The sequence below is a fragment of the Chrysochloris asiatica genome, unplaced genomic scaffold, assembly GCF_000296735.1.
Source record: "Chrysochloris asiatica unplaced genomic scaffold, ChrAsi1.0 scaffold00019, whole genome shotgun sequence".
NCBI lineage: Eukaryota > Metazoa > Chordata > Mammalia > Afrosoricida > Chrysochloridae > Chrysochloris > Chrysochloris asiatica.
In genome coordinates this window covers 7,973,647-7,986,153 of record NW_006408537.1, presented here as the reverse complement: position 1 = coordinate 7,986,153, position 12,507 = coordinate 7,973,647, and the positions used below count along the sequence as shown (strand labels likewise).

General features: G+C 36.3%; 1 protein-coding gene across 1 annotated transcript in view; it reads left to right on the top strand.

Moving 5' to 3' along the window:
* COL21A1 (collagen, type XXI, alpha 1) overlaps nt 1–12,507 on the top strand; it is a 169,646-nt gene that overhangs the window by 46,070 nt on the left and 111,069 nt on the right. The window contains exon 9 of the mRNA XM_006835733.1: nt 3,738–3,800. Coding sequence (XP_006835796.1) covers nt 3,738–3,800 — 63 coding nt within the window. The remainder of the gene's footprint in view (nt 1–3,737; nt 3,801–12,507) is intronic.

Genomic DNA, 12,507 nt, shown 5'->3' with positions numbered 1-12,507 from the left:
ATTCCGACCCATAGGGACCCTGTATAGGGTTTCCAAGGAGCAGCTTGTGAGCTTGAACCACTGACCTTGCAGTTCAAACGACTTTGCAGTCTGACGCATTAGCCCACAGCGCCACACCAGGACTCCTATATGTGTGTGTGTGTGCATGTGTGTATATGTGTGCGTGTGTTTGTATGCGTGTGTGCATGCATGTGTTTGTTTGTGTTATATGTATTATATGGAATGTCTATATGGAATTCCTCTGTTCTATAAGAAAGCATTTGACAATCTCTAATTTACAAATGAGCTCCTTTCAAATAACCTATCCATATAAAAATGGCAGCTTCAGTAGCCGTACTACAGTAGCCATAGAACATTTGTGGGAACAAACTCCCCACTTCTACATTTTATTTAACTTTAAATTAGATTTATTAGTTTAGAAGTGGAAAGATGTTTTTTTTGTGTGTGTTTTTTAGGTAGGAACAATTTTTAATAACTTCCTTGCTCGCGAATATCTTTCTTTTCAGCCTTCTTCTTGTAGCTGTCTTTTGTTTCACTTGAATAATTCTACCAGTTAGAAATTCATTCGAGCTACCAAGTTTATTCTTTCTAAAATTAAAAAAAACCTTTGGAAAATGTCAGGGGCTAGTTGGCATTTATGTTTTTATGTTAATTTGTTCAAATTCTTTGAGTAGAGTCCTTCTAGCCTTAGCGGTTGGTTTTGGGAAATGAAGTAAGTCTTAAGTCAGATATTCTTGTGGAAGGCAGAAGGACAGCATAAAGAGATGGTCTTGAAAAACATAAAATTTAGGTTTGGGAGTTCCAAAGACAGCTTTAGATTTGTAACAAATATTAGTTTACTTTTGGAAGCAAAGCTCTTTTAAATTTAATTATTCATATTTATACTAATTGAGAGGCCATATTCAGAGATGCACATTAGCTTAGTCCATGACATTTCCATGCCTGCCAACAGCTCAAAAATGCCATCCATGGTACAAATTCAGTTCAACATATAAATAAGTATTGTTTTTCAGCTGAGTACATATTTTTTTAATTCAAAATGTGCAAATGTTTCAACTAAATTAGAATAAAGTGTATTGGAAACTTAGTCACAGTTGAATAGTAATATGTCACATGTTTAATTTCATGTATTTGAACATTTTTTCCCCACATTAAATATGCTAGCAATGACAAGGCCTGGATAATAGTGTGTAAGAGCTGAATTGGCTAAGATCAAACCCATCACCACTACTGTTATGTGACTTGCTAAGGGAAGTTACTTAACCTCCCTGAAACTCAGTTTTCATGTGTTTAAAACGGGATTGATAAAAGTACCTACTTTGTAGGATTATTATCATGATTTAATATATATAAATACTTTAGAGTATTGCTTTGAATATAATAAACAATAACAATTGGTTGTCAGCTTTAAATTGATAGTCTCTCCAGTCATTTTTACTGTGTTCATCCAATTTTGAGGTCCCAACACCAAATCTACCTAGGTTTGTACAAATAATTCAATAAAGGCAATTAACAAAGCAATCTGCAAAATCTACCAGCAAAAATAATACCTGCAAAAGATATTATTTTACCTCTTGAGACTGTTGACCAATATCGTCCTTATGAAGTGGTTTATCTTGTGTTTGATTTTTCTCTCAGAAAGTTAGCACTGATTAAGATATTGTTTAGTATGTTTTGTACTTTTAAGCAGCCTAAAAACACATGAATCTCTTTTATTCTTATGCCAATACTTTACTTCATCATAAAAAAACAAAAACCTACTGATGACAAGCTGATCCAGATGCATAGCAGAGGTGAAACCGTCTCCAGATCCTTTTGCATCTTAGATTTCTCTGATAATTAATATACTTAAAGTAAATGGGTCATTCACTGGATTTCAGATAGTAAATCCACAAGTCATTATTGAATCTGCGTGCTGCCTAGCATTATACAAGAGTGGTAGGAAATATAGACTTTGTTTCCAAGAAGCATCAATTCAAATTATGAATACTGACTAAGGGAGACACTCGCTAATAAATGGCCAGTGATACAGATGCAGTCATCTCACTTCAATAGTGAAAGACACTGTGGAAAACTAGAATAACAAGGTAGGTATAGTAATAGAGAATTTATTAAAAACAAATATTTATTAACTCTTAAATGAGAAAGAAAGGAACATACCTTTTCAGAAAAAAGAAAAGATGAAATTTGTTGAAAGGCAACTACTCTAAAGATATGAAGATGGATGAAGAATGGTGGCAAAGAAGGCTGAAAATTATGGTGGATCCTTTCAGAATAAAAAAGCAAGAGACATTTTAACTCCTCAAAGACCCTTAATGTTCCTCCTTCATGCTCTACTGGCACCGTTGGCCCTTGGATTTGACTGAAAAATTATATCTCTTCAGTAAGGCATTATATGTTTTCAGTATTGGCATTCATGATTTACAGCATTATTTCTATATCTATTTTTAAAATGACCTTTCCTTCTTCTCTGTCTTTCCTTATGCTCAGCCTTTTGAGGGACAACTTCTAAATGAAAAGCCCATCCCTTTTTTTTCTTGGCTCCTTAATTGACTTCACATAATTATTTCCATTTTTCCTATTATGTACAGGAACAAATCTCTTTAGCAAGTAACCTAAATTAGTATTTCGGACCAGCAAATTTGGCTGTGTAAATGAACCCTTAACATTGAAATTGGGTTAACATATGATTACCAGATTCCCATATGAAGGAATTATTTCTGAAGTTAAGAACTGTTGAATTGAAGCCATTTGGTACTGTGCAGAAGTTTACTAATAAAGATGGCAAAGACTTCATGGTTTTCATCAAGATATGACAGGTGGATCTCATGAACTAAGGGACAGGTCAAAATGGTATTGTTTTTGGAGTATTTCTTAGAATTAAATTATAAAACACCTTTAACTCACAAAACTTCTTTCATTGTGGGTGGTAATCATCTGTAACTTGTAACATAGTACAGTTCCACAGAATGTACCTGGGCCCATTGCCATGTTCTGTGGAACAAGGTTCTTTGAACATCTCGGGTTTGTGAAAGTAAAGGTTAATTTTTAATTTCTTAAATATCATATGCACTTAAGGATTGTAGGGATTGGAGAAGAGTTTTTCACCTGAATTTCACTCTCACAGAAATACTCACATTTTGGAATTTTTACTTTATTACAGCTGAGATTATAAATCTAGCCATAGGGACTCATTGAAAATATTGAAAGAAAATGTTTGTTATGCAGTTTTAACCTTCAGTACTATTGTTACATCATATGATATGTGTGTGAACTATTAATAATAATTATCTTTGAGTTGAATTACTACATTGTAGATATATCTGTGGAGTAACATTTAAACTTAGAATTTAGAAGTAGTCTAGAAATTTATTAATGCAATATTGTTGCCAATGAAACCTTATTTGCTATGGCACATCACAGTTTGATAAAAATTCTAAAAAATGTTTCCTACCATAAATATTGACATTTTTGTATCATTTAAAAGTACTTCAGTAAAGTTTGTGTTCTTACAGAAATACATTATGAAAAGTTTTATATAGTAGAAAAACCTTAATTAGTCAGCATTTAAGATATGACATTTTAAACCCTATTTTAAGATCTTTTGTTTTCAATAGAAAAACAAAACAAAACAAAACAAAAACTCCAAATATTAGAACTGGCTTTGGTACTTGATGGGTCTTAACTGCATTTATGTGGTTGGTCAGTTTGTACTGATAAGTTTTTTCCCCATCTAGGGTGACCCTGGACTTCCTGGGAATCCTGGCTACCCTGGACAACCTGGTCAAGATGGTAAGCCTGTGAGTACTGAAAGCTTAGTCATCTCCAGTACTGGGATTACGGAATCAATGCTCTAGTCACTTTATAGGGCGCTTACTTCACAATGATTTACACTTTGTTACATTTAAAAAGTGTCCCAGACAGTTCTCAGGACCAATGAAAGAAGACTTGGGTCAGAAATCCTTGTATTCTCCCCACCCCCATGTCTTTGGGAGTTTTCAAATTAAGTAGCTTTTAAAATATGGCATTATTTTCCTAAGAATGTATGTCTTATAGTATACTCATCATCAGACTAAAACAATTATCATCCATTAAGATTCTAGAGAATTTTAGAGACCATTAAAATTAGGGGGAAATGAAGCAAAAACAATTTTAAAGCACCTTAGACAAATGCTTGTAAGGATGTTTTTAATGGTACATGAATGTCGCTTAGTGCTGTCTAGTCATTTTCAACTCATAGTGAACTAATACACAACAGAACAAAAACAGCCCGGTCTGGTTTCTCCTCATGATCATTGCTGTGTTTGAGCCCATTGTTTCAGTGACTATGTTAATAAATCTCATTGAGTCTTCCTCTTTTTTGCTGACTCTCTACTTTTCCAAACATGGTGTCCTTCTCAAAAGACTGGTCCGCCTTGGTAGCATGTCCAAAGCAGGTGAGATGAAGTCTTGCCATCCTCAGATTTGAGGAGCATTCAGGCTGTATAAAGGAGGTTCAAAAATTTTGTGGAAATTGGAAATAAAAGATAATGAAATGTTTCCACGAGCTTACTGAAGCCTCCTTGTACTTCTTCCAAGGCAGATTTGTTCAGTCTTTTGGCAACCTATGGTGTAGTCACTGTTCTTCACCAGTAGCACAATTCAAAGATGGCAATTCTTCTACCATCTTCTTTATTCATTGCTCAGCTTTTACCTTCAGATTCCCAAACTAATACCTACTGCTATCAAGTCTTCTCCAACTCATAGCAACTCTAGATAGAGCTTATGAGAATATAAACATTTACGGGAACAGACAATCTCATTTTTTTTTCAGGGAGTGGGTTGAACCCCTCAATTTGTGACTAAAAGTCCAGTGCCGAGACCAGAGTACGACTGGGGCATGAGGTGATTGAAAATATCATGATATCTTTGCTCCTTAACATTTTAAAGAAGTTTCACTTGTTCCCAACAGATGTGCCCAATGCAACATGGAATTTGATTTCTTGACCAGTGGTTTCCTGGGTATTGATTCATTGATTATGGATCCTTGTAAAATTAAATTCTTGACAACTTCATTATATTTTTACTCTATTTATGATGATGTTTATTGATCCAGTTATGAGGATTTTTGTTTCATTTTATTTTTTTACATCATCCTCTTCCAGGGAAAAATATGTTGCTGTATGCTCATGAAAATGTTGCAGTATTGAAAACCCTATATTGTTGTTGTTAAGTGCCATCAAGTCAATTCCATCCCATAGCAACCCTGCACAGGGTTTTCAAAGAGCAGCGGCTGGTAAGCTTGAACCACTGACCTGGTGATTCAAATGGACTTTGCAGTCCAGTGCATTAATCCACAGAGCTACACCAAGACTTCTCAAAAAGAGTATTTCAAAATCTACATTGAATTCAATGCTGTTTGTGTTAGAATACTATACATGTACCTACAAATAAGACCTGATAATACCATTATTATTTAAAATTATGCACCAACCACTAAAACTAATGATGAAATCGAGGAATTCTATCTATATAACTTCTTTGGATTTCTGGTGTGATGCTGTAGGATCAGCATTGGACTTCGAAGCACAAGGTTGGCTGTTCAGACCTATCAACTGCTCCTCAGGAACCCTGTACAGGGTTGTTATAAGTCCAAACTGACTCAATGACAGTTAACAAAAATAACATCAGCTTCTTCAGTCTAAAGTTGATCAAATATGTAATCAAGATACATTGATAATTACTGGTGATTGGAATGCAGAATGTGGAAACAAAGAGGAAGGATTGTTAGTTAGAAAATATGGCCTTGGTGATAGAAATGATACTGGTAGAATTATCCATTTAAAATTACTTTTTTCAATCACATAAATGGAGACTCTACTATTGGACCACATCAAATTGAATAGCCAAGAATCAAATTGACTACATCTGTTAGAAGACACAATGGTGACGCTCCATATCACAGCCAAAACAAGAACAGGGACCCACTGGGGAATAGACCATCAATTGCTCATATACAAGTTCTGACTGTTGCTGACGAAAATTAAAACAAGTTCATGAGAGCCAAAATATGACTTTAATTATATCCCACCTGAAATTAGGGATCATGTCAACACATTTGATGCATTAGAAACTAATGGCTAAAAAAGACCAAAGGCGTTGTGGGATGACATCAAGAACATATATGAGAAAAGCAAAAGCAGAAAATAAAAAGAAAAGAAAGGAAACACCAAAGCGGATGTTGGAACAGACTCTGAATCTTGCTCTTGGATGTAGAGATGCTAAAGCGACTGGAAGAAATGAAGAAGTAAAACATTTGAACAGAAATTTTGAAAGAGCAGCTGAATAAAGTAAAATATTATAATGAAATATGAAAAGACTCAGAGTTAGAAATCCAAAAGGGAAGGACACACTCAGACTTCCTCAAGCTGAGAGAAATGAAAAAATTCAAGCCTTCGATTGAACTATAGAAGGATTCTCTGGACAAAATATTGAATGGTGCTGAAATCATCCAAAGGAGACTGAAGGGATGCACTGGTATTGTAACAATAATAATTGGCCAAGTTTAACCATTTCAAGAGATAGCTTATAATCAAGAACTGATGGTATTAAAAGAAGTAGTCCAAGCTACACTGAGGGCATTGGCTAAAACAAACCTCCAGGAAGTGATAGAATACAATTTGAAATGTTTCAACAGAGTGGTGCATCTCTGGAGGCACTGACTTGCATATGCTAAGAAATTTGGAAGACAACTACCTCACCAACCAATTGGAAGATATTCATACTTGTGCCTATTCCAAAGAAAGATGACCCAATAAAAAGCAGAAATCATTGAGGCATAACATTAGTATCACATGCAAGTAAATTTTTGCTGAAAATTATTTTTTAAATGGTTGCAGCAGGCACTGACATCGAGCTTCCAGGGATTCAAGCTAGATTCAGAAGAGGTCTTGGAATGAGGGATATCACTGCTGACATCAGATGGACCTTGATTGATAGAAGAGAATACCAGAAAGATGTTTACTTGTGCTTTATTGAGTGTGCAAAGGCATTTGACTGTGTGGATCATAACAAACTATAGATAACACTGAGAAGAATGGGAACTCCAGAACATTTTATTGTGCTCATGACGAACCAGTATGTGACCAAGAGGTAGTCATTTAAACAGAATGAGGAGATATTGAATGGTTTCAAATCAAGAAGGGTGTGTGCTGGGGTTACATCCTTTCACAATGCTTATTCAATCTGTATGCTGAACAAATAAACTGAGGAGACAGATTTTATGAAGAACGTGGCATCAGGATTGACAGAAGACTCATTAACAAGCCACAACATACAGATAACACAACCTTGCTTGGTAGAAGCAAAGGAATTAAAATACTGATGAAGATCACAGATTATGGTCTTCAACATGGATTGCACCTCAAGTAACAAAAAAAACCCCACAAAAACCCTTAAACTGGACCAATAAATAACATCATGATAAATGAGATAAGACTGAAGTTGTCAAAGACTTTATTTTTCTTGGATCCACAATTAATGCTCAGGGTGCAGCAGTCAAGAAATCAAAGGATGTATTGTGTTAGGCAAATCTGCTACAAAATACCTCTTTAAAGTGTTGAAGTAGAAAAGTCACTTTGATGACTAATGTTTAACTGACCCAAGTCATGTTATTTTCTATTTCCTCATGTGTCTGTAATGTAGTGAATTATTGACTGTCTCTTCAAGCCATAGGCTGTAACTTCTACCAAACAACAGTTCTGCTTTGCTGGGTTTGGGTAAGAGAACTTGGGAGAAGATATTGATAAATGACATGACTCAACTGTGGATATTAGCAGTTAATTGTAATTATAAAACTTTAAACTCTCACATAGGTATGACATGAACTCTCTCAAAAGTAGGAGGGGGAATTTGACTACCATCAAAGAAAGAAAGCTAGAAGTGGAGTGTGTAATTTGGACCCCAAGATCCAGGGACAGAAAGTTGTAATACAGGGGCAGTGGTAGAGCAGCAGCAGCAGCAGAACCAAGAACCAGACCATATGACAGAGCACTGGGTTTCCCAGGCCACAGAGCAAGTAACGTTGAGTGACTTTGGGCAGGAAGCCTACTTGTAGAGTGTTGTACCTTCAGGCACTTAATGGGGGAGCTAGGTTTGCTGACCCAGGTAGCTAAAACTGACTGCATTGAGACTGAGGCTTATGGTGTGTCCTGTGGGCATTTATCAGCTGAGTAAGAGGGTTGTGGGAAGATGGTTTGGTGTCGCATATTTTTTCACCATCTGAAATTTGGAAAATGAATAAGGAAGATTGGAAAAGAATCAATGCATTTGAATTATGGTGTTGGAGAAGAATATTGAAAGTACCATGAGCTGCCAAAAGAACAAACAATTCTGCCTTAGAAATACAGCCAGAGTTCTCCTTATAATCAAGGATGGCAAGACTTTGTCTCACATACTTCAGACATGTTATCAGGATGGATCAGTCCCTGGAGAAGGACATTATGATTTGTAAAGTGGATGGGTCAGTGAAAAAGAGGAAGAATCCTACTCAGACGGACTGACACAGTGGCAGCAACAATGGATTCAAACATAACATTTTTGAGGATAGCTTAGGACCAGGTAGTGTTTCATTCTTTTGTACTTTGGATCCCTATGAGCCAGCACTAGGTACCTAACAAGAAGTGACTAGCTTCATGGTTTTGCTACAGAGAGGCCATTGAGGAGCTAGATAAGTAGTATTTAGTCACATGATGGGGATATGGCATAAAGGAAGATTGAAAAAAAGATGGTAGATGTTAAAGCATGTTTTTATGTTGTTGGAAGTACTACTAAAGAAAAAGAAAAAGATGATGATTTGGGAGATAGAACATCCCTGGTTTTTGCATTAGTCCCAGTGCCAAAGGGAGGATTTGGTCTGGATAGGTATGAAGGCATTTGCATGTTTGTATGGTGGGAAAGGAGGCAAACTCAAAGTTACAGAAGTTACTATTTGGTATATTTGGAGGGAATAGGATGAGATTAGTCTGCTTCTATTTGAATTGAATTGAACAAATAAACTCCAAATCTTACATTTCCTCTTTTTCCTTATGTTTCCACTCTCTTCAAATGCACACATATGTCTTTCAGTTTTGCTTATAATCTCTCTTTACTCATTTTCATGTTTAGGTGTCATATGATTTTTGTGGTTGTTGTTGCAATCCCTCACTGGAACTCCCTGGTCTTACTGAAGATAATTCCTTGAGTTCCTATATGATTTCTGCCTTAATCCTATGGAATGTGCTGAGTTTTGTAAATGTGATCCTCTTCTGCCTGGATACCCCCCTTCCTATAATGGCAGCTGTAGTATTGTACCAGCACCAAGGAAGATGCCCTTCAGGAGGGGCAGTGTCACCTGATGGTACCTCATCCCTTCTCCTGACAGCACTGTTAATGTATTCAGACCTATGCTTTTCAGTCATGAAAGGTGCTGGAGGTAGTTTGGATGTGGGTGCTGAGCAGGCCTTCCACAGGCTATCTGACCTCAGTTCGTTCTTATATTTAAAAAACAAAACAAAACATTTTTTAGGTCTTGCTATAAATGAAGTGCTAGAGATGACTTACAATTAGCCTGATGAATAATAATGGGTATTACTCTTGTGACTCAGATTTAACAGTGTTCCACTGCTATTCATAAGATTTTCAGTGTCCTGGTGTGGCACTGTAGGATAAACACTGGACTGCTAACCACAAGGTCAGTGGTTCAAACCCAGCCACTCCTCAGAAACGGACTCAACAGGATTTATCAATAACAGTAACAACAAAAATCCCTCAGAAATAGACTACCTATTCCTTCTTCTTAGTCTGTCTTAGTCTGCAAGCTCTATTGAAAACCTGTCCACCATAGGTCACTCTGATGGTATTTGATTTACTGCTAGCATAGTTTACAGTATCACAGCAACATGCAAGGCACCACAGTTCAATAAACTGACCAACAAGTGGTAGGGTACATTGTACTTTTATCTCATTCATTATGTGTGTATATGTGTTTTCCCTATGTATATGTGCATGATATCTCTCTCTCTCTCTCTCTCTTCTATCTATCTATCTCTATCTGTATCTCTATCTATCTATCTATCTATCTGCAGATAGATAGATAGATAGATAGAGAGAGTTGTTAAGTGCTGCTGAGTTAGTTCCAACTCATAAAGAGCCTATATAGTGTTTCTGAGGAGTGGTTGATTGGTTTGAATTGCTAACTTTGTGATTAGAAGTATGGTAGTAGCTGATACAAACTGATTGTGATCAGTAAAATTGTTGTTGTTAAGTGCCATCGAGTCATTTATGACTATTAAAGACCCAGTACAGAGTTTCCAAGGAGTGACTGGTGGGTGTGAATAGTCCACTTTATGCACTAACCCAAATTTTATTTGCCCAAAGATGTAGCTTTTTCTTAAATGCCTTTCTCTCCCATATCTTTCTCATTCTGCAGGAGATGTGAAGTTGGGTGGCCAAGCAGGAAGAGAAAGCAGGCCTGGGAGTCAGAACAGCTGAGGGTCATTAGTGTGTTTCCAGGGCCAGCACACAGCGGGGGTGGCGAGGTGTGGGTGGAGCCTCCAGCTGGCTATTGAAGCCATCTGGACCAAGGATAGTTGGATGGAACAATTCAAAGGGAATTCTGCATTGTTTGGATTTGGTTCTGTGGAATCCCCCTCAATAAGCAATTTGAATCTTTTTCACATTATAGCCAGGCCAAGTCAACTGAAGCTTTAAATAGGATATTATTCCACTCTGGAGAAATACTAATTTTCATAAGGAAAATGCCTTCAACCAAAATTCAAGTCCTTTCACTTTTTCAATTCTCTGTCAGTTAAATGACTGTGTTAGCACACTGTTTGAGCCAATTATTGTTTTATTTTAGCATTATAAAAAATATATATGTATTGTTGTTGTTGTTGAGTGCCATTGAGTCAGCTGCAACTAATAACGACCCTGTATAGGGTTTCCAAGGAGCAGCTGATGGGGTGTATATATATATATATATAATTCACATAGGAATATACATAGAATTCATATACATATATGTGAATTATCCTGTTAGGTAATTTAGAATAGTGTAATGATTAAAGAAAGAGCACTCTGGTAGTGTAGTGGTTACGAGATGGGCTGCTAACCTTAAGGTCAGCATTTCAAAACTACTAGTCATTCCACAGGAGAAAGATGAGGCTTTCTGCTCCCGTAAAGACTTACAGCCTCAGAAACCCTATACAGGGCCGCTATGAGTCAGAACCGACTCCATGGAATAGTACCATCACCACCAATGATTACACACTTTACACCTACTCCTAACTTTCCACCTATCTTGTTATCCCACAGTTTGCTTTTTTGCCATTGGAAAATTATTTTAATTTTTTGTTTTTTTATTTTTTTTTGCTTACCATTAGGAACAAGGAGCTCTGGTAGTGTAGTGCTTACAAATCAGGCTGCAAACTCCACGCACATAACAACAACAATAAGGAACACTGAGATATGAGTTGAGACTAACACTGGCTGTGATGGTTAAAGCTATGTGTCAACTTGACTGTATCATGATTCTCAGTGGTTCAGCAGTTATAAAATGATGTAATCTGGCAGTTATGTAATGATGTGTAATCAGCTTCCATTTTGTGATGTGATGTGGGCATTCTTCATTTTCACGTAATGCCAAGTTTTACATAATGACCTGGTCTTTGGAACATAACCATGAAGATAATTGAGGAATGGGTGTATACAAATATGAAATTCATTTTTTAAATCAATGGAAATAACTTAAATCAATTTTTAAGTAAGTGGAAATAATAAGTTTAAATAAGTTTAAATCAATTTTTAAATAAGTTGAAATAACTTCAGTTTATGATTTGTTAGAAATTTATATTTTTACAGTGTTCATTCCAGCCTATTTTCTTATTTTAAGTCATTACTTTCTCTTCATGAAACAAAATAGTGTACTACTAAAACAAAAGTCCAACGTGGTTGTTGGAGAGATCTGGGACTATTTTGCCCTCCATATAGCATTCTACCTTTACATGACCATTGAATAATTTGCCAATGCCGGAAAAGGGTCAGATATCTATGTTAGGTAAACTTTATACAAGTGGCAGTTAACACTGGTAGGGAATTTCAAAAATTGTTGCTTGGCTCTATAATGCCAAAAAATGTAAAGGGAGGGGGGTGACTACTATAATAACACACCACAAAGTGGATGACTTGAAGTACAAAAATTATTGTCTCACATTTCTAAAGGCTAAAAGTCCAAATCAGGATATGAGCTGTGATGACATCTTCTAAGGCCTCTACGACAGGAACTATTTCATTCTCCTCTCTTAGCTTCTGGTACCTCTCAGCAATCCTTGGCATTCTCTGGATTTTAGATATATTTTTCCATAATGTCTTCCCACTGTGTCTCTTTGTACATGCTGTCTACTTTTTTTTTAAGGTTTTTATTGTAGATTGAGTGACAGTTTACAGGGCAGATCATCTAGAACATCCCTGGTTTTTGCATTAGTCCCAGTG